Source organism: Mercenaria mercenaria, chromosome 3, assembly GCF_021730395.1.
Source record: "Mercenaria mercenaria strain notata chromosome 3, MADL_Memer_1, whole genome shotgun sequence".
NCBI classification, from domain to species: domain Eukaryota; kingdom Metazoa; phylum Mollusca; class Bivalvia; order Venerida; family Veneridae; genus Mercenaria; species Mercenaria mercenaria.
The window spans coordinates 61,288,378-61,310,672 of NC_069363.1; the positions used below are offsets into that span (position 1 = coordinate 61,288,378).

Below are 22,295 nucleotides of genomic sequence, written 5' to 3' on the forward strand. Positions count from 1 at the left end.
TTTCTATGGCACATCCATTTCATTTGACAATTTATGTCCCTTTTAACAAAACAGAATGAGTGCAGGGTTATGTTTAATCATTGCTTCATTTGTAAAAATACAAGATTCGCCAAATTTGGTGTACTTGTATCTTTAATATTAAATAGGCTACTTTCTAAAGCCATTTTATGACCTCTTCTTTAAGCGGAAGAGTAGAGATTAAAGTTTGGGATGGGAGGGGCGGAAGTGACCATAGTTTGGGAGGGGGGGGGGGGGGGGGGATGGAGCGGTACTAAATGATGATGCAAACTGGTCCTGGCAGCCACTACTTCAAATATAGTGGTCCTGGCCGCCACTTCTATTGTACTTGTTGTCACAGGGTGAGAAAAATGTGCAGCCAGACCGGGACTCGAACCCGGGACCTCAGAATACCGTTCCGATGCTCTACCGACTGAGCTACCCGGCCGCCTACACACTTTCTCCCTTTTTTAATATTCGAGTTCTATATCGTGACACATTTCCTCACCATTTTGAAATTCGTCCTCGAATTTCAGCGGGTACTTTATATATAAGCAATTACAGGTGTCGGAGACTAACCAGTGTAATGCCGTCACGGCCCCACGTTGAGCGCCAAATGTCACAGGGTAAGAAAAAGGGGCAGCCAGACAGGGACTCGAACCCAGGGCCTCGGAATACCGTTCCGATGCTCTACCGACTGAGCTACCCGGCCGCCTACACATTTTCTCCCCGTTTTAATATTCAAATTCTATACCGTGACATATTTCTCACCATTTTGAAATTCTGTGACATTGACGCCCAACGAGGGACCGTGAGGGCATTACACTGGTTAGTCTCCGACGCCTGTAATTGCTTATATATAAAGTACCCGCTGTAATTCGAGGACGAATTTCAAAAATGGTGGTGAAATATGTCACGGTATTCCGAGGCACCGGGTTCGAGTCCCGGTCTGGCTGCACATTTTTCTCACCCTATGACATTGTTCTGGCCTCAGTTTCCGTAATACTGGTCCTGGCCTCCGCTTTTTGTATGGTCCTGGCCGCCATTTCCGATATACTGTTCCGATATACAGATCACTTATTATATACTGGTCCTAGCTACCACTTATTATTATTATTATTATTATACCAGATTTATATAGCGCCCTTTTCACTTCTGATCTGTGCCGCAAAATATAAGATACTGATTATGGCCGCTACTCCAAAGATATATATTGGTACAGGTTGCCACTTGTAATATGCTGGTACTTCTAAAGTACTTGTTCTGACAGTCATTTCTAATATACAGGTCCTTGTTCGGAGAAATTATGTAGATAACTTAAAGACGTTTTCCTTACTCCATTTTATACATACATAATATGATTACAGAAATCCTCCTGCATTTATAAACAAGTTACAGCATGAATGCAATTATTCGAAGTGTTCAGGTAACTCAGACTTTATTTTATCCCAGCTGTGACACAAAGCAACCAATAATCAATGGAAACATCTCAGGTACGTCTTCATATAACCGATTTATTTTTGTCCCAAGAAACGGTGTTTCGTCACTATCTGATAACAGAAGATATAGGAACTGTGCCTTTGAACAATGTGTTTATTTTTTCATCCGGCATTCCCTAGAAGGATAGATGTAAACACTGTGTAAGGTACGTTTAGTATATTTTTTTATCTATCATTTTTCTTAAGCTTACACTATTTACCACTTTCTATTGAGGACACTATAACTTGCTTTTATAAAATTGTTGAAACAACAAATGCTGCATGACCCTGAAATACAACTGAACTGTATATGTACATATAGAATAACAATGTCATTAAATATTAAAAGTAAAATTATGTGGCGTAAGTAACATAAATAGTAGTCAATATAATATTGAAGGTATCATATCTCCTCTCCGTAGAAACAGGATTATAAGTAAATGTACGTGACACAAATACCTCAGAAACAAACGATTAAGAAACAAGTGATAAAATATTAATTACTTTAACCGTTACCTTGCAAAATTTCTATAATGAACTTGTCCATTTTTTCAATATCATTAACTATTAAAATGGGTGCTAACCAAAAAGATACTGACTGAATGGCGAACAAAAAAGATCATGATCAGACTGCAAAGGCAGAATATTTGTGTTCAGCATGATATGGGTTTAACAAATACTTAATACTTAGTATGACAGAACTCAACACAAAGTTTTAAAAAGTAGAAAAAACTAGAAAGTTGAGTTTTTAGGGGACGTGGGACGGGCGAGGGGGAAGGGGAGGGAGAGCGGGGAGCTTCAAGGGATGGAGAAGCGATATCCCCAACTGCATTACATAGGGAAAAGTCTGTTTTTCAGGATATAGAATGAAGCAAATCACGGTCATAATTACTGTAAAGTTTCATCGAAATCCGAATAGTTCGATTAAAAAAGACACCGGTGCTGAAAATGACTGAGCTATATTAAGGATATTTCGGTATTGAAGGACAATATACTTCAAATAATACTAAAGTTTCATGAAACTTTGAACAATATTTTGTTCATTTTGTTGTTTTATAGGAAAAAGCAGCGGCTAGACTTTATAAAACTAAAGTCTCAATACATTTATTCAATAAAAACAACAACAACAACAACCCCCCCCCCCCCCCCCCCACCCCCCCCCAAAAAAACAAAAAAAAAAAAAAAAAAAAAAACAACAAAAAACAAACTGGCGTCGACTTTATGCGCAAAATATTAGAAACAATATAAGATGACAAACTATAAAAAATCATTTGCCCGGATTATAACCAAGCCATACATGCACGTACACACTTGATGTCCATGCAGTGTTGCTGCGAAATTAAGTATATTACAGACCACTTTGTTCAGCTAGATATGTTCGTATATTACAGAGCATATCTAAACACAGATCTAAACACAGAATGAAAACGTGAGTTGTGAAATGAAGTGACAAGACGCTAATCATAACAGAATATGATGTAGGAAACAACTTATAGAAGAGACGCCATACATACTGTATGATAGAATGCGATGTAAGAAAACAGACTGTAGAATAGGCGCTATACATACAGTAAACCAGACTATGATGTAGGAAATAAACTATAGAATAGGCGATATACATGCAGTAACACAGAATTAATGCAAGAAATTAGATTATAGTAATTGAGCTTTACATACAGTAAAACAGAATGTGATATAAGGAAACAGACTATAGGGTAGACGCTATACATACAGGTGGTAGAACAGAATGTCATGGTAGAAAACAGACTATAGAATAGGCACTTTACATACAATAAAACAGATTGTGATGTATAATTAGAATAGATTATATGATAGACGCTAAACGTACAGTAAAACAGAATGTGATATAAGGAAACAGACTATAGGGTAGACGCTATACATACAGTAGAACAGAATGATATGTAATTAACGGACCATAGGAATGGCCTTTTACATACTGTAATTACTATGTGATGTGAAAACAGACTATAGGATAGACGTATTATATATAGTTAAACAGAATGTGATATAAGAAAACAGACTATAAGATAGACGCTATACATACAGTAAAACAGAATGTGATATAAGGAAACAGACTATAGGGTAGACGCTATACATACAGTAGAACAGAACGGAGATGTAATTAACGGACCATAGGAATGGCCTTTTACATACTGTAATTACTATGTGATGTGAAAACAGACTATAGGATAGACGTTTTATATACAGTAAAACAGAATGTGATATAAGAAAACAGACTATAAGATAGACGCTATACATACAGTAAAACAGAATGTGATATAAGGAAACAGACTATAGGGTAGACGCTATACATACAGTAGAACAGAATGATATGTAATTAACGGACCATAGGAATGGCCTTTTACATACTGTAATTACTATGTGATGTGAAAACAGACTATAGGATAGACGTTGTATATACAGTAAAACAGAATGTGATATAAGAAAACAGATTATATGATATACGTTATACATACAGTAGAACAGAATGTCATGTAAGAAAACAGACTATAGAATAGGCGCTTTTTTACATTTGTCATAGAATAAAACAGACTGTGATGTTTACGAAAATAGACTATATGATAAATGCTAAACGTACAATAAAATAGAATGTTATGTAAGAAAAAGTATACATACAGTAAAACAGAATGTGATGCAAGAAAGTGGACTAAAGATAGACACTATACATGCAGTAAAATAATATGTGATGTAAGAAAATAACCTATAGGATATAGACGTTCTACATATTACAGTAAAATAAATGACGCTAAACATACAGAAACAGAATACAGATAAACAGACTGCAATGTATACGAAACTAGACTAGATGATAGACGCTAAACATACAGTAAACAGAATGTTAAGTAAACCAGCCTATATAGACGCTTTACATACAGTAAAACAGAATATGATGTTAGGAGACAGACTATAAGATAGACGCTATCCATACAACAAAACTGACTGTAGAATAGGCGCGTAACATACAGTTAAACAAAATATAATGTAAGCAAACCGACAATAGAATATGCACTTTACATACAGTAAAACAGACTGTGATGTGTACGAAAATAGACTATATAATGGACGCTATTAATACAGTAAAACAGAATATTATGTAAGAAAATAACCTATATGATAAGCGCTGTACATACAGTAAAATCGAAAGCAAGTAAACAGACTATATGATAGACGTTTTACACACAGTAAAACAGAATGTGATCTATACGGAAACAGCCTATAGGATAGACGCTATACATACAGTAGAACAGAATGTGATGTATACGAAATCAGCCTATAGGATAGACACTATACATACAGTAAAACAGAATATTTATATTGTTTAAGAAAACAGCCCTACATCATAGACGCTATACATACAGTAAAACAGAATGTTATATAAGAAAACGGACCTTAGGAAAGACCTTATACATACCGTAATTAGAATGTGATGTAAGAGTAAAAACAGAATTCGATATAAGAAAACAAACTGTGTGATAAACCAAAGAGCTATAAAAATAAATAGATTGGCAACTTAAAAGGCATATAGAGCAAATCTCGCCAACCTCCCGTGACAAAAAAACGAGATCTCGTTTACCGGAAGTGGCGCTTTCTCCACGCGCCATTTTGTATGCGAAAGCAATTATTCATCGGTAAACTAATTATCACCGTATGACCACGCTTCTTTCGATGGCAAAAAAACGTGTACTTCGTGTCTTAAGACCATTTCAAATTAAACTAATTTTGTTTTAGAAGCTAACATGTATTTTAAATGTAGTTTTATAGGTACAAATTGTAACTCCGTGCTCGCCGATGTTTGTTTTTAGTAAGATAACGCCGAATCACGCTCTGACACGAGCTGACGCGAGATTACAGCCAGTTGCCAATCTGTGTATTTATACTTCTTTGGATAAACGCAATATATATGGTAAAACAGAATGTGATGTAACAAAATATAGGATAGAAGCTGGACATACAGTAAAGCAGAATGTGATGTAAAACCAGACTATAGGAAAGGCCTTATACATACTGTAAAAAGAATGTGATGTAAGAAAACAGGCTATAGTATGGACGTTTTACATACACTTGTAAAAAAATACACTAGGATATACGCTGTACATACAGTAAAACTGATACGATGTGAAAGAAGACTTTTGGATAAACAAAGCTTAAAAAGAGGAAAGGAAAAGCAATAGCTTTCAGCATGCAGAATAAATAATCGGGTCTACTGTTCCTGTAATGATTATACCGAAATAAAACACTCGTGCACGAGCTCACGTACAGACACATATTGTAATAACTTCTTGTGGGTTTCTATAGTCTCGACTGAATATCAGTTCCCTATTAGGAAACTACTTAGTGTATTTTTACCAGCTGTAGATTAATTTACTGCGTTGTTCCTCTTTTAACTTCTGATTCATTTCAACTGACACATGATAAACGATCATGCGGTGGTATAAAGGGGGACTTGGGATTTGATTTTATCTATTTAGCTTCACTTTTACAGGATGATCTATGCAAAGCTTGGTGCAATGCCAACTCGACATGCAAATTGTTACAATACATGATTCCTTTTCAGACTTTAATTATGTGTGTCCCCAAAAACAGTTACCTCATCATGACAACCAGGCTATGTGAATTTCTTGTACGAAGTTTTTTCTTAAAACAGTAGCATAAAAATCCTTAGGTGGTGTTCAGTTGTTTGGTTCCTACCATGGTGGCTGCAAGTTTGAGTCTCGGGTAAAAGCAGAATTCATAATAAAGTACTTTATTTACATATCACAGTATTTTAAACTCCTGGAGCCGTGGTGTAATTACTGGAGCAATTATCAGAAAGCAGTCAAATTATGATAAGTCGCCTTTGAAATTAACATAAAATTAGGTGTTGCACTAAATTCAGATAACATTTAACTGGCAACGTGTCCGCTCAGTTAGAATGTTGTTATGAATACAGGGTGGAGCATGGGAAATCATTTCGTAATTTTTTTTCAAAAGAAGTTCATAAGATAACGCTTTTTTACCCAAATCTGCAAAAAAATGTCCCAAGTGCAACTTGCTTAAAAGAAGTGTTAAAAGGATACTGGTGTTGTTTAAATGATAGTTTATTTGACAACGAAGTTTGGTTTGGCAAATTGTTGCAAACATCACTTTAAGTACCAGTGCGAAGATATGTTAGAAATATATTGTAAGAATAAAATGTTTATACACGGTTTATGTTCTGTCGCATCTGTAATATTGCTGTAGCTCATATAGATCAATGCTGACTGAACAGATGTTTGTAAGCTTGTATATGTGTCAGTGTGAATAACATTAAAGGTAGTGTTTATATATATTATATAAATATACTTGTGATGTTGATAATGTAAAGATTCTCTATTTATGCCGCGTCACGAAAGATAACTTGATGGTCGTGAATTATTAATTGGAGTCTGGACTAATGCAACAATGTAAATGTTTTGTAGTGACATGAAGTAGACTGATGGAATGCATAAACAACTAAATAGTCAAGTTATTTGACAATATTTCTAAATAAAGAGGATATACATGGAAAACAGAAAATGTATTGGATAGATCCCGCTCGGTAAAGTGCAAGGCTTCCGATCAGGAGGCCGTGGGTTCGAACTTCGTGCGTGGCATATAATGATTTTTGATTGACTGTATTCATTACATCTGTGACTCGTTGTCAATGTCTGACTGATGTGAGGAAGTTGTCAGTTTCTTGAGTAAACCCGGTTTATATTGGTAAGGAATGATGGAATAGAAACTCTGGTGTTCGATTTACGCAGTGTCGCCTTATACAACATACATACTGTTGGAACAGGAAAGAGAGAGAGAGAGAGAGAGAGAGAGAGAGAGAGAGAGAGAGAGAGAGAGATTATTCATCTCATTTATCTAAATAGCGTTTCTTCATTGTGCAGTGATATAAAATTTTAGCCGATTAAATGATGCGATTTGATTGCCTTTGGTCAATAACAATTTCATGATATTTCTATCGATTAGAACTTCAACTGCTATCTAGTAACGCCGCAATACTGATAACTGGAGAACATAATTGCCATTTTATTGCTTTTATTAGGTGACCGAAATAAAATTGGACAATTCCTGATAATTACTGGCAATGGACTAGAGAGGACTTAAGGACAGGTAAGCTCAAGTTATATCCATATCTTAATATGTCATGATTTAACTTTTCTTAATTGCACAAATTTGCAGAAAGTTTCACAAAAATAAGTTTTATTGTGCATTAGATATAATACGTGTATAGGCCTAGAAATAATTTGAATAGAACCCCATTGATAATTCCAATCAAATGTTGCCACATTTTGTTGCTACATTCAATCTGGGAATAAAAGTAGTGCTGATATCAGACTTGTTGTCAACGAATATTACATATTTTTATGGAATGAGCATACGCCATATTTTATACAGATAGAGTGCGAATAGAAAACATTTAAAAAAAAAAAACAAAAAACATTTCTCTATTGTAACAGTGCTTGATTTTCAATACACACAACTGTTGTTGATTTAAAGATATCCATCGCACACCTTTCACTAAATTAGCCTTTTATTTTTAGAGTAGAAAATCATCATCAGATGACTGTATTAATTCGTTACATTCACAAATAAATGTAGTGTAAAAAGGTCATTTGTTAAAAAAACCTTTCAGTGTTTTAGTGGTAGCAGACGTGCTATACATACATAAGGTGTTTACTACATTAAACGTAAAACAGAGCACTGTTTACACATACAAACATGTTAATGTTATGTTTACATAGATGCTATGAAGTAATAGTTAATACGAATTTGCTTATAGGTCTAATATATCTTTAAAGAAATTTCTCCTTTATAATGCCAAACCCCTTTGTAATACCAAACACATTTCTGTAATATAAACATCAAACAATATCTTGGTATCTACCAGTCTCACGAATGCGACCGTCGTCATATTACTAAGATGTAATCACAATAACTGCTTTCAGATACCAGCAAACTGACTCCTCCTGCAGGTCTGCTTCAGTAATAATGGCTGTAAAACACAAAGGAAGAAAGGTATTGTTTTAATATTCATTACATCACATTGAATGCAGGCGCTTCTCAATAATTTTGTACATATGCGTTTATTGCAAAATACTTTGTCACTCTTTTAGACCAATTTTAACTTAATTGCACAAGAACAAAACAGTAATTAAAAGTTTTTATTCAGTAAGAAGAGCACAAAGTTTATTGTTTCACATGTGAAAACCAAATTTATTATTAAGTTGTTAGTAGCCGCTTATATTTATTTCGGAGCTACGCTTATTTGTTTCATCTGAAAACTGATAGTGGCAAGTACTTTTGCAATAAATGCTTCAGTACAAAATAAATGAAACACACCTGAATATTCAAATTTCGATGTTATGTGCTTAAATTACATTATTAGACATCGACCGCCTACACTCATATATGTAGTTAAAAAAGCAAAAATAATCAATTATTCTGAAAAAATATGTTTCTAATTTCTTGAAATCATTACACACGAATGATAATTGAAAAAAATCACTCTTAGTTAAAATTGCGACCTCCTACTAAATATCCATTCTACAAAACTTGTTTAGTCTAGACAATTTGGCATTCGTGTGTTTAAACTGCATTGAACTGCTGCATGTAAATCACGTGCTTTCTCGTTTTTTAGATGAAAGTCAATGATGACGACAGCAAAGAAAGTGGATTAAAACTGCATAAAACTAATTGTGACACGCTGTATCGGTGGTCCATGTGGCGGATGTATCTTAATGAGGAATTGTCTCGCGTGATCTCCGCGAGACGAGATCATTTGGACTATTCGAATTCTGTATTCAGTGTGACCTCACCATATATCAGACACCCTGACGGCAAAGTGTACGGTCATCAAATGAAGAAACTATTTAAAAGGAATATGAAACATTCCCATTCAGGTGATATTTTATCTGACAATGTTTACCTTGTGTATGGCTTACCGCGAGTTTCTATAAAAAATCGTGCGCCAGAGGAGGTTCAAAAACTTCACGAGTCTGTGCATGAACTAGAAATGCTTCATAAACAACGAGACAGACAGTCAGACGATAGTGCTGGAGCAGACGAACAAATTTCTAAACTGTTTGACTTTGTTACATCTGATGACACGGTTAATGACAATTATGAATCCGTTCGGCTTCTCGGAGAAACTGAAAAATACCAGGGCATTTCTAATTCAGGAGCCGATTTCTCAACTACTGGTGTGCAAAGCGCAAGTTCTGGTCACATAAAAGACGACTTACTTGCTAAATTAGACTCGTCGTCAAATGGCAATACCAAAGATGGTGATAAAGTTGACATAAATATGACAACTAAGAGCCAGAAGCATATTCCTCCCGTCAGCAAAAGCCGTCTGTTTTGGGAAAGGCTGGCTCATAAGAAATCAGAAATCATAGACATGGGAAAAGATAAACCAGACATAAAAGATAACCACGAGCATACCATGATCTCTGATGAAATTCTTCAAAAGCAGCAGAAACTTTTGAAAAAGCCCACACCAAAGAGAACTAGCAGAGATCTTTGGCGTACACTGAGGGAAAGGAAAACAGAAATATTACAACTCCGTGAGATAACTGAAGGTCAGAAAAACGAACACGGAAACCAAATTAAGAGGCGCGAGAGCAAGACAAGCCAACTTTGGGGATTTATATTCCATAAAAAGAAGGAACTTGTTCCCTTAAAACGTGGGAATAAAGTACCGATTGAAGTCACAAAGAGCCATAATGGATATGGACAGAAAGGGTTTGCTTTAGAATCAAATGATTCTAAACCAAACATATCACCGCGGAACTTTGAAGATTCATTCCAAAAAGAATTAGCCGCGCGATTAAAAAAGAGACGCGATCATCTGGAACCGACTCTGGAGAATACAGAATAGTGGATTATATCTACGGGCATTACATATGGTCTTCCATAGAGTCATAAAGATATTTTCCTTTTCTTGTGCGCCATTCATTATTACCTGGCGTGTTATTCCTTATCATTAAGCTTATGTGACTGGAATCATGAAGCACATTTAAGTAGACCACAGTAACGGCAAACATATACGGGCACCGATACTTTTACAATAATTATTCATGTCTATGTGGATGTACACGCTCGCTGCATATTTCAAACATTTTTGTCGTCTAAGGTTCTGAATTCTTGACAAGAAAGGTAAATAATATAAGATACTGAAACTCCGTATATGTTATATATGGACATAGGCCGACCAGTAACTTGTTGGGGATAAACGTAATCCGAGTCGCTTCAGTGTTTTCTTGCTACTATAAAGACGGGGAAAATGTATAGTTGGATGACTGTGATAATATTTTCTTTTCAATCAGTAGATAGGTAACATGTACAACTATATTTTGTACACATACCTAGTACACATTTTCATTATTGCTTCGTAAGATGAAATATCTGCGTGATTAATATGGATCAACCCCTCGTTTATTATATATAGTACATTTCATGATTGCTGGGAAATGTGATTGAATTGTTTACTTTCTGTTACTGTCAGTTAGTGTCACTTATAACAAATTATTTGAAGTTTTTACTTCCTGTTACGGTCATTTAGAATAAATTGTAAAACAAAACAACAACACCTTCTTATGGACATCATGCTGTAATAACATTAAGTCTTTCTGTCCTGAAAAAATGTATATAACTAACGGTAATTCACTTCCATATAAAAATAAGTAAATAAAAAGAGTAAAAATAAGTGCCGTTCTCTGAACTTTTATATAGATAAAGGCATTTATCATTCTATATCATTTAAGCAGCTTTTAAAAACGTTTCTGCCAGACAAGGTGGTTTGTATGTACCCACTACGATTTATTTTAACGGTTGCTTGTCAGTAAAGCGACAGGCTAAACATGACGCACGCGTCCCCAAGACATGTCCACAGACAGGTAAATGCTACAGGCCTTAGCATGATTCTTGGCCCAGACTAAAATGTGTTCGTTTTTATATTGGATGTTTAGCATGTTTGGACCAAGTACCGTTTCTTTAGGCCTACTCTATCCTCTCCGTATGGTACGGGAGCCAGTCTATACCGGTCAACCAAACTGCCAAATAAACCGTTCAAACGTCCTAGCTGGGTTTGTATCTAGCCTTCTTCTACATTGAAATAAAAGGAACTAACTGAAAGATATTTATATATGTTTGAATTTTGCCATTTGGAGCCTCTAAACAATCTTTTAAAATTTAACATGGAAGCAAATGTACAATGAAGGTTAAAATTACTTCTTTGCGAAAATCTAAAATCGCATGATCTATATTGTATCAAATAACTGGAATGAACGTCTAAAAACATTTTGCGTAATTCTAACACAATCCGATTCAATTTCCTGTTAAACAAAGAAGGCTGAAAACAGTGAATTATTATATAAAAATTCGCTGTTATGACGTCACAATTTATACGTCATCACATAACATTCAACAAGTATAAAGTATAATTATCGGCAGCAGATCGATACATAATATGCAAAACCTATAATCAAACAAGCAGTATCACCTTAAAGAACATAACTGGCAATCAATTGAAAATCGCAGGTTTCCAACCTCTCTCATAATATTCTATAAAATAAAGAAGTATCTTGTTGAAACTTATCATAATAATATCATACCCATAAGGAATCTAATATATTTGACATAAAGAATCTAATATATATGATCTCGCAATATCACACCTAGTATGTGAACTCTTTATTCCAACAGTCATATGTCTTTTAATAAAAACACCGTTTCACAAACACGATGACCACATTAGCCCTAATTCGATCTCCCGGGTATTAAATTACGACATGACAATATGAGACAATTGTTCCTTTTTTTTCTTGTTAAATTAAATCCGTCTTGTATAATAACTATACACGCATGGGGTTCTCCTGAGCCTTGTGATCGACAGAAATATCATAGAAAGGTATCATACAGTAGCTGGGCACATACACTTCGCACCCATACTAGGACTTTTGAAATGACGCATTGAATTGGGCAGCGGCGGTACGCTCAATACAGTGCAAAAAAGAACATTTCTTATACATAATTATATTCACATGTGCGTAGAAAGTTATGGTTTTACCCTAATTCGAGACATGGACTTTTTTTTTGAAAACACTAGAATCGTCCTAGAAGATCGACGACTTATTACATTACGATATAACAATACTGAGCCCCATAACCGGTTCTTCTCTCTTTTAGATTTCATTTTTTTGGGTAAAATTTCATCTTATGTACAACGCAGTACGTAATCCAAATTTTAGGAACAATTGTAGGAAGTAGAATGGTTAGGTTCTTGAAGGAGTGAAATTCTAATAAAGCCTCTACAAGACTACTAAAGGAGATTCACCAAAGGACAGCTCTAGTTTTAAAAAGATATATTCAAACTATTGCTTAAAACACTGGACAAGACCCAGTAGAAGGAAAAATGCAGTCGCTTTGATCCTGTATACAAGGAAGGCCAAACATTCCGAGTCTAGCAATAAAGAACGAGTTTCTAAATAAGCTTAGCTTTCTAGACTCAATCTTTGATTTGTGTAAATGTATGTTTGCTGTAAATAAATATTGTTTAAACCAAACTGATAATTATAATAATGCACTTTGCTGACGCTTTCAATAAGGTTGACCATCATAAAATAATATATAAAACTCTACTGGGACTCTATCCATTAGCGTCACAGAGCACAAAGTCATTTATAAATACTCAAAAACAGGCCCCAATGTGTCGTTGTTGACGGCTGTACCTCATACACTCTATCAGTTCTCGCTCCAGTTCCAAAGGGTTCGGTAAGGTCTCTTCCTAATATACCTTAACCATTTACCAAAATCATTATAAGTAACAGTAGATTATTTGCATATAGCATCATTGTGTGCCTTATGCGGCAATCCTAACTAGTTACAGAAATTCTGCAAATTGATCTCCATTCCCTAGAAGCATAGGAAAAGGACTGGTCAATGAAGTTCATATAAATATGGGGAAGTAGAGACTACTTGAAAGAAAACTTAAACAAATGATTACAATTACATAGTTATTTCATAGCAACATTATCAAATTAATAGAATGAACAATAGAATGAACAAAATACACCGGCGTCACTTTAAGTAAATATCTCAGTTGGTCAAAGCACACAAATATCATAACTGCAAAAGTAAAAACTCAACCAGAATCAACAAGAAACATGTCAAAAGAACAATCAGAAAAAGTCATTTTTGCATAAAAACGACCTTTTCACTGGATCCGCCCATGTATTAACGGGAGAAAAATCGTGTGCAAACAAGGCAATTCACGTGCTGTTAATAACCGATTTTTATTTTTGAAATGCTTTCCCAGTACAGGGACGTATATGTAATTCTGCGCAGATTGACATCTGGTATCTGCGTCTTGTTTCTTTCATAAAAAACCTCTTCTTGAAGCATTAAAGATGCCATCTAAACCATAGAATGTTTTACTGTATCAGTAACTAACGCCAAATGCGCTGCCCCCAACATTGTTCTTACTCGTTTCTTCCCTTATTTACTCCCCTTTTAGAACTCGGTGTCAATTCAGATTTTGTAGACAACCGTGCATGTTAAAGAATCGCGAATTTACCTGTGCGATTCTTTGTTTTTAGGTATCATATTTATGATTTTGGTAAGTATCAGTTGGTATGTTTTTATCTAATTTCTCGAAGAATTTATATAAACAGCTTGGAAACTTGACACTACGTTCGTACTCATCCGTACTCCAACTGCGTGTCCGTACTCGAAATAACTCGAATGTAAAGTTATTATTCTTAAAATTGTGATCGAATCCGCCAAATTGTGAAATGATATGAACAATTATTGGTAATTTTATGTTTGTAATAATAAGAGATAAAAAATCGCTTAAAAACCTTCAGGATGTGCTTTTGATAGCGTTGTTTATTTCCGGGCCCTGGATATGGATATTTAAAACATGTTTACCGTTTCCAAGAACAACAGGAATGGTAAATAAAAAATGTACCGGAATCGTCAAGTCATCACATATGAAAACAATACGTAAATCGTCGTGAAATATTTTTTATGCAAGAATAGCGACAATACACGTTTGTTTTGTGTATTAACGTTTGCAGAAGCCCTAAGGATATGTTTGTGACCTTGACCTTCGGTCTTGGTCACAAACAATCCCGCGGGCTTCCTGAGCCTTATGATCGACAGAAATATCATAGGAAGGTATCATACTGTAGCTGGGCACATACACTTTACAACCATACAAAGACTTTTGAAATGACACATTGAATTGGGGAGCAGCGGTACACTAAATATAGTGCTAAAACGGACATTTCTTATACATAATTTGATACACATGTGTGTAGAAAGTTACGGTTTCATCCTAATTCTTGACACGGATTTATTCTTTGCAATTAACACTCTTTTAGATTTCATTTTCCTTTAGTAAAATTTCATCTTATGTACAACGCAGTACGTAATCCAATTTTGAGGAGCAATTGTAGGAAAAAGAATGGTTAGGTTCTTGAAGGTGTGAAATTCTAATAAAGCCTCTACAAGACTACTAAAGGAGATTCACCAAAGGACAGCTCTAGTTTTATAAAGATATATTCAAACTATTGCTTAAAACACTGGACAAGACCCAGTAGAAGGAAAAATGCAGTCGCTTCGATCCTGTATTCAAGGAAGGCAAAAAGTCCGAGTTTAGCAATAAAAAGAGAGTTTCTAAATAAGGTTAGCTCTCTAGACCCAATCCTTGATTTATGTAAATGTATGTTTGCTGTAAATAAATATTGTTTAAACCAAACTGACATTTATGGTAATGCACTTTGTTAACGCTTTCAATAAGGTTGACCATCATCAAATTATACATAAACTCCACTGGGTCTCCATCCCTTAGCATCACAGAGCTCAAAGTCATTACTCAAAGACAGATCCCAAAGTGTCGTTGTTGACGGCTGTACCTCATACATTTTACCAGTTCTCGCTTCAGGTCCTCAGGATTCGGCAATAGGCCCCTGTCTCTTCCTGATTTACGTTAACCATTTACCGACTCGATAAAATGTCAGTAAATTATTTGCATATAACACCATTGTGTGTCTTATACGGCCATCCTAACTGGTTACACAAATTCTGCAAAATGATCTCCATTCCCCAGAAGCGTAGGACTGGTCAATGAAGATCAACACAGAAAAATATGGGGAACTATAGACTACTTAAAAGAAAATTAAAACAAATATCTACAATTACACAGTTATTTCATAGCATAATTATCAAATTAATAGAATGAACAAAATACACCGGCGTCACTTTAACTAAAAATCTTAGTTGGTCAAAGCAAACAGATATTATAACTGCAAAGGTAAAGATCTCACCCAGAATCAGCATTAGAAATGTCAAAACAACAATCAGAAAAGTCAAAGAAACAGCATATAACACCTTTATGTCCGACCAAATCTTGAATGCTGCACTACCATCTTACATTTATAACAGTACGTTCAACAAGTATAACTATCAGCAGATTGAAACTATCAACAAGCAGTATCACCTTAAAGAACTTAACTGGAAATCCATTGAAAATCGCAGTTTCCAAACTTTTCTCTGATAATATTCTGTAAAACTGTAAAAAAAGTATTATCTTGTTGAAACTATTCATAATAATATCATACCCATACTGAATCTAATATATTTGCAATAAGGAATCTAATATATTTGCTCCCGCAATGTCACGCCCAGTATGCAAACTCTTTATTCCAATAACACCGTTTCACAAACAAGAGGACCACATTAGTCCTAATTCGATCTGGGTATTAAATTACGACATGACAATATGAAGCCACTGTTGAATAAAATCTGTGCTTGTATCATAGCTATTTACGCATGGGATTCTCCTGGGCCTTATGATCGGCAGAAATATCATAGAAATGTATCATACTGTAGCTGGGCACATACACTTTGCACCCATACCAAGACTTTTGCAATGACACATTGAATTGAGGAGCAGCGTACGCTAAACCTAGTGCCAAAACGGACATTTCTTATACATGATTATACACATATGTGCATAGAGAAAAACGGTTTTTACTGAATTTGGGACACGGATTTCTTCTTTGCAATCAACACTAGGACGGTCCTAGAAGATCAACGACTTACTTACATTACGATATAGCAATATTAAGCCCAATCCCCGGGTCTTCTCTCTTACAGATTTCATTTTTCTTTGGTTAAATTTCATCTTATGTACAACGCAGTACGTAATCCCATTTTAAAGAACAATTGTAGGAAACAGTATAGTTAAGTTATTGAAGGGGCAAATCCTAATAAAGCCTCTGCAAGACTACTCAAGGAGATTCTCCAAAGACAACTCTAGTCATAAAAGGATATGTTCAAACTATCGCTTAAAACCGGTCAAGTCCCAGTAAATAGAAGAATGCAGTCGCTTCGGTCCTGTATACAAGGAAGGTCATAAATCCCAGGCTTGCAACTATAGCCTTAACATGCATTGCCTGTGGAATAATGAAACATATTCTAGTTTCTAACATCACGTCCTATTTGACAGAAATGATCTATTCAGTCATAACCAATATTGTTTCAGTTCAGAGCTTATCCGTGAAACAAAACATAACTATTACACAAGATGTTTTCGAGAATCTAGAGAATGGCTGGCAAACTGACAAACTAAAGAACGAGTTTCCAGATAAGCTTAGTTTTCTAGACTCAATACTTGATATGTGTAAATGTATTTTTGCTGTAAATAAATATTGTTTAATCCAAACTGACAATTATGGTAATGCATTTTGCTACCGCTTTCAACATAAAATTTAAATACATAAACTCTACTGGGAGTCCATCCATTAGCATCACAGAGCACAAAGTCATTACTCAAAGACAGATCCCAAAGTGTCATTGTTGACGGCTGTACCTCATACACTCTACCAGTTCTCGCTTCAGTTCCTCAGGTTCGGCAATAGGCCCCTGTCACTTTCTGATTTACGTTAGCCATTTACCAACTTCATTAAAGGTAATATTAGATTATTTGCATATAACACCATTGTGTATCTTATGCGGCAATCCTAACTAGTTACACAAATTCTGCAAAATGATCTCCATTCCCTAGAAGCATAGGAAAAGAACTTGACAATGAAGTTCAACACAGATAAATATGTGGGACTAGAGTTTACTTGAAAGAAAACTAAAACAAATATTTACAAACACAAAGTTATTGCATAGCATAATTATCAAATTAATAGAATGAACAAAATACACTTCACTTTAAGTAAAAATCACAGTTGGTCAAAGCACACAAATATCATCTCTGCAAAGTAAAGAACTCACCCAGAATCAACAGAGACTTGTCAAAACAACAATCAGAAAAGTCAAAGAAACAGCATATTACACCTTTATGTCCGACGAAATCTTGAATGCTGCTCTACCATCTTGCATTCATCAGATAACATTCAGCAAGTATAATTATCAGCAGATGGAAACATATGCAAAAACTATAATCAAACAAGCAGTATCACGTAAAAGAATTTGACTGGCAATCGATTGAAAATAGCAGTTTTGCAGCCTCTCTCGCAAAATATTCTATAAAATAAATTAGTATCTTGTTGAAACTTATAATAATAATAATACCATACCCATAAAGGATCTAATATATAATCAGCTTCACTGAAAAGTTACCATCCTAATGACCCTCATATTTTAAAAATCGCACTGGACTGTGTTAAAAGCATAACACAACTACATTTTTGACGCAACTGAGACGTCACTGGTGTAACGATTTGTCAAATTCGATTAACTTCATTTGAGGCACGGGCTGCACGTGCAAAATGACTTTTCCCAGCAATGTCGACATGTACGAAAATTCTATCGCAAATCATTCATCGCACTTGAAATAAGACGACAGACTAAAAGGAATACGTTAAAAAATCCAGAATATCCTTGCTACGAATGCCACGTTTTAGGCACGATCAACGTCATCAGGCCATTGGCATGGTTGACGTCGAACTTTCATGTCGTGAAATTGCACGTCGTATGTGCTGTTCTCACCTGACTGAGATGACTGAGCTGGGCACATACACTTTGCAACCATACTAAGACTTTTGAAATGACACATTGAATTGAGGAACAGCGGTACTCTAAATATAGTGCAAAAACGAACATTTCTTATACATAATTATATACACATGTGCATAGAAAGAGTAACGGTTTAACCCGAATTCGAGACACGGAATATTTCTTTACAATCAACACTAGGATAATCCTAGAAGATAAATGACTTACATTACGGTATAACAATATTGAGCCCCATCCCCGGGTCTTCTCTCTTTCAGATTTCATTTTTCTTTGGTTAAATTTCATCTTATGTACAACGGAGTGCGTAATCCCATTTTAAGAAACAACTGTACGAAATAGCATGTTTAAGTTATTGAAGGGGTGAAATCCTAATAAAGCCTCTGCAAGACTACTCAAGGAGATTCACCAAAGGACAGCTCTAGTTATAAAAAATGTATTCAAACTATCGCTTAAAACTTGCCAAGTCCCAGTAGAAGGAAGAATGCAGTCGCTTCAGTCCAGTTTAAAAGACAGAGCAGAAGTACGAGGCTAGCAACTATAGGCCTATATCCTTAACATGCATTTCCTGTGAAATGATGGAACATATTCTAACATTTAATATCACGTCCTACTTTGACAGAAGTGATCTATTAAGTCATAGCCAGTATTGATTCAGTTTAAAGCTTATCTGTGAAACAAAACATAACTTTTACACAAGAGGTCTTCGAGAATGTAGAGAATGGCCAGCAAATTGATAATCTAAGGAACGAGTTTCTAAATAAGCTTAACTTTCTAGACTTGATCCTTGATTTGTGTGAATGTATGTTTGCTGTATATGTGCTGAAAATAAATACTGTTTAAACCAAACTGACAATTATGGTAATGCACTTTGCTTACGCTTTCGACAAGGTTGACCATTTACCGACTCCATTAAAAGTAACGCGAAAATAGATGTGAGAATAGGTGGACCTAAGCCAAATCAACTAAGAACCTCATTATTTCCAGGTAAAAAAAGCGGATAATTCTATCAAAATGGATATCAGAGTTATGGTTCTTGGCCTACACAGTCATCTAATAATGATAAACAAGTGTGCAAAGTTTCGAAGCTGTAACATTTTAGTTTTTGAGGAAAGATGGACTAAAAATAACCCCAAGAAACACAAATTTTCTAAATACTAAAAGGTCCATAATTTTGACAAAATGCGTATCATATGGTTCTTGGCCTACATATATATAGTCCCCTTATAATGATAAACGAGAGTGAAAAGTTTCAAAGCTGTAGCTCTAACTATTTTAGAGAAAAGGTGGACCTTTAGAAACAAATATTTAAAACAACGCCGACGCCGACACCGATTCCAACTCCGACAAACAAGTGACGACTTTACCGCGTAGATCTATATTTTTCCCCCAAAAAGCAGACAAGCTAAATAATATGAAAAACATTTGCTTTGGTGGCGGGGTGGATTCGGGGAGAGATTGCCTTGTCCAATTGACTGTTGTAAATTTGGGCATTTATTTTATTGAATATCGAATTATTTGAAAACACGCTGCAAGAATGAAATAATCACCATGGATGAGGAGTTTAAAAGCCCATGAATGTATACTTTGTCCCAACGTTAACTTGATGTTTACAAACATGACTATAAAATGGAACATAGGGAATTCAACATTTTTCTAATATGTTAAAATCTAACTATTTTTACTTTTTGTACCAGTTGCAAAATAGCTCAGAGGTAAAGCATACTGTCCATGTTAAACAGATCTTTTGACGTGTGGCTTCGAAACTAAGCATTTAATCTTTATTTCATATTTGCAAAAAAATTGAGATTCCTTCATGTGCTCTGTGACAACACGACAGAGAAATATCTAAAGCCGATATGGCAGACGAAAAAGGTTTAGCATCATATCAAAGATGGTATTAATTCAATCCATGCACTTAAGTGTATAACGAACATAATATTATGTTATATAAAGACATACAAATCAGCAAAGACAGAAACGAAAATATGGGAACAAAAATGAAAACGAGTAGGAAAAACGAAAACAAAAATCTACAATGAAATCCTCATGAGGATTGGAACTCACAAAACAATTTGCTTATATCCAATTGTTACCTGCATTTTACCCGACTGAGCTATGTTGCTGTATACTTACTGGATAGTTAAAATGAAACAAATACTAATATTTACTTGTCATTTTAATTTGATCTATAATTGCTTAAGCAAAATCATGTTTCTTTTGCAAAAATATTGTATATCCTGATTAAGCCTACATAGGGGCGAGGTGAATCGCAACGTGGTTAAAGTTTGAGACGAACCTGTACATAAAAATACTGACGGCTTTAAGAGTACAAAGGATATCTTCCCAGCTTTCCAACGCAAAGAAAATAATTCTAGCATTTTTAATATAACCCAGAAGGAAAATGTATTTTTTTCAAATATTCAGATTTTAACATAATTTCAGGTGATTTTTTTTGTTTACTTATGAATTGCTATAGTCAGTACAAAATAGCTTTTACCGATAATTACTATATCCAAACGAACATCCGAGGACATTTTACCATAATTCAGAAAAGTAAGTCATACTCTTTTTTTCAAACAGTCAGCTTATTTTTTGGTTGTTATAAATTTAGTCAGTAAAGGATATCTTTGATATTTGTAGGATTACCTGTGAAGAATAACATTACAAACAAGCATTTAAATGTATGTCAGTATATCAGTTTGCGATCAAATAAATCAACAAGATTAACTTTACATGCTAAATTTCTAAAATGGACTGGTCCATCACTCAATTTGGGCAGTGTCATTTATTATTCAAAGGGGTTATCACTGAAAATCTACTGACTGATTAGTTAACAGTGAAGACCATAATCAGCCAGCACAGATCTGCAGGCTGATCTTGGTCTGCACTGGTCGCAAAGGCAGACTCACTTGCCACCGGCAGCTAAAGTTTAATGCAAAAATGATATAATTATCATTCGTACCATAAATACAGCCTATAAGCAATGTAGCATAACATACAACAAGTACAAAGATAATTTATACTTGTATTGTCTAATAATGCCTATATGCGTTTCTATACTAGAAAGTACAAGTACAAATTATTTTTGTACCTGTTGCTTTAAGGGTAGACTTGGGGTTTAATACACATCATCATGGCCATGGTCCAAAGTTATAGGACAATGTGAATGCAAGTTATCGTGCTCGAGTAAATAATGATGAAAAGATGACCAAAAACAACTTACACATATGTAGTCAAAGCATTTGCATGAGGCAATATATAGGTAACGCTGTTCATTCATGTTCAATATTCTATTACATAAATTAGGAAATATGTCACTTTACGTGCACCTAACTTAAATTAACAGTAACGATAAGTAAAGAAAGCATTGTTTAATATCTTTAATTTATTTGGACATTTTCACTTTTGTTATACAGATTCTACTCAAAGGAGACTCAGTATGGCTATTTTAAGACTGTATTTTCGTTTGGCTGCTGTAATTTAGATTTAAGACCTAGAAATCACGTAGGGGCCGAATTCCAGCTGGTTACGTTCGTTAAAATGTAACGGTGGTGATGTTGTACCTGTCTTCGACATAAGTTACCTGTGAAGAATAACACAACAAACAAACATTTAAAATCTAAAATGTATGTCAATATATCAGTTAACGAGCAAATAAATCAACAAAGTGAAAATTTCTTAAATAATATGTCTGAATGAAAAAATGAAGTTATAGGACAATGTGAATGCAAGTTATCG

At 34.9% G+C, this 22,295-nt stretch overlaps 2 protein-coding genes across 4 annotated transcripts in view; both read left to right on the forward strand.

The window, feature by feature from the left end:
- The window catches only part of LOC123524576 (uncharacterized), a 218,450-nt gene that overhangs the window by 119,690 nt on the left and 76,465 nt on the right, over nucleotides 1-22,295 (forward strand). The gene's annotated exons all lie outside the window — the stretch shown is intronic.
- Nucleotides 876-11,232, forward strand: LOC123524574 (uncharacterized). 3 transcript variants are annotated; one of them, XM_045302863.2, is made up of 4 exons: nucleotides 876-1,642; nucleotides 7,570-7,637; nucleotides 8,474-8,543; nucleotides 9,166-11,232. In XM_045302863.2, exons 3-4 carry the CDS (start codon nucleotides 8,517-8,519, stop codon nucleotides 10,402-10,404), a joined length of 1,266 nt encoding a protein of 421 aa, XP_045158798.2. In that variant the 5' UTR covers nucleotides 876-1,642; nucleotides 7,570-7,637; nucleotides 8,474-8,516; the 3' UTR covers nucleotides 10,405-11,232. The 3 variants fall into 3 exon arrangements, with proteins under 3 accessions (XP_045158798.2, XP_045158802.2, XP_045158800.2); XM_045302867.2 differs by lacking the exon at nucleotides 876-1,642 and adding an exon at nucleotides 6,860-7,235; XM_045302865.2 differs by lacking the exon at nucleotides 876-1,642 and adding an exon at nucleotides 6,860-7,074.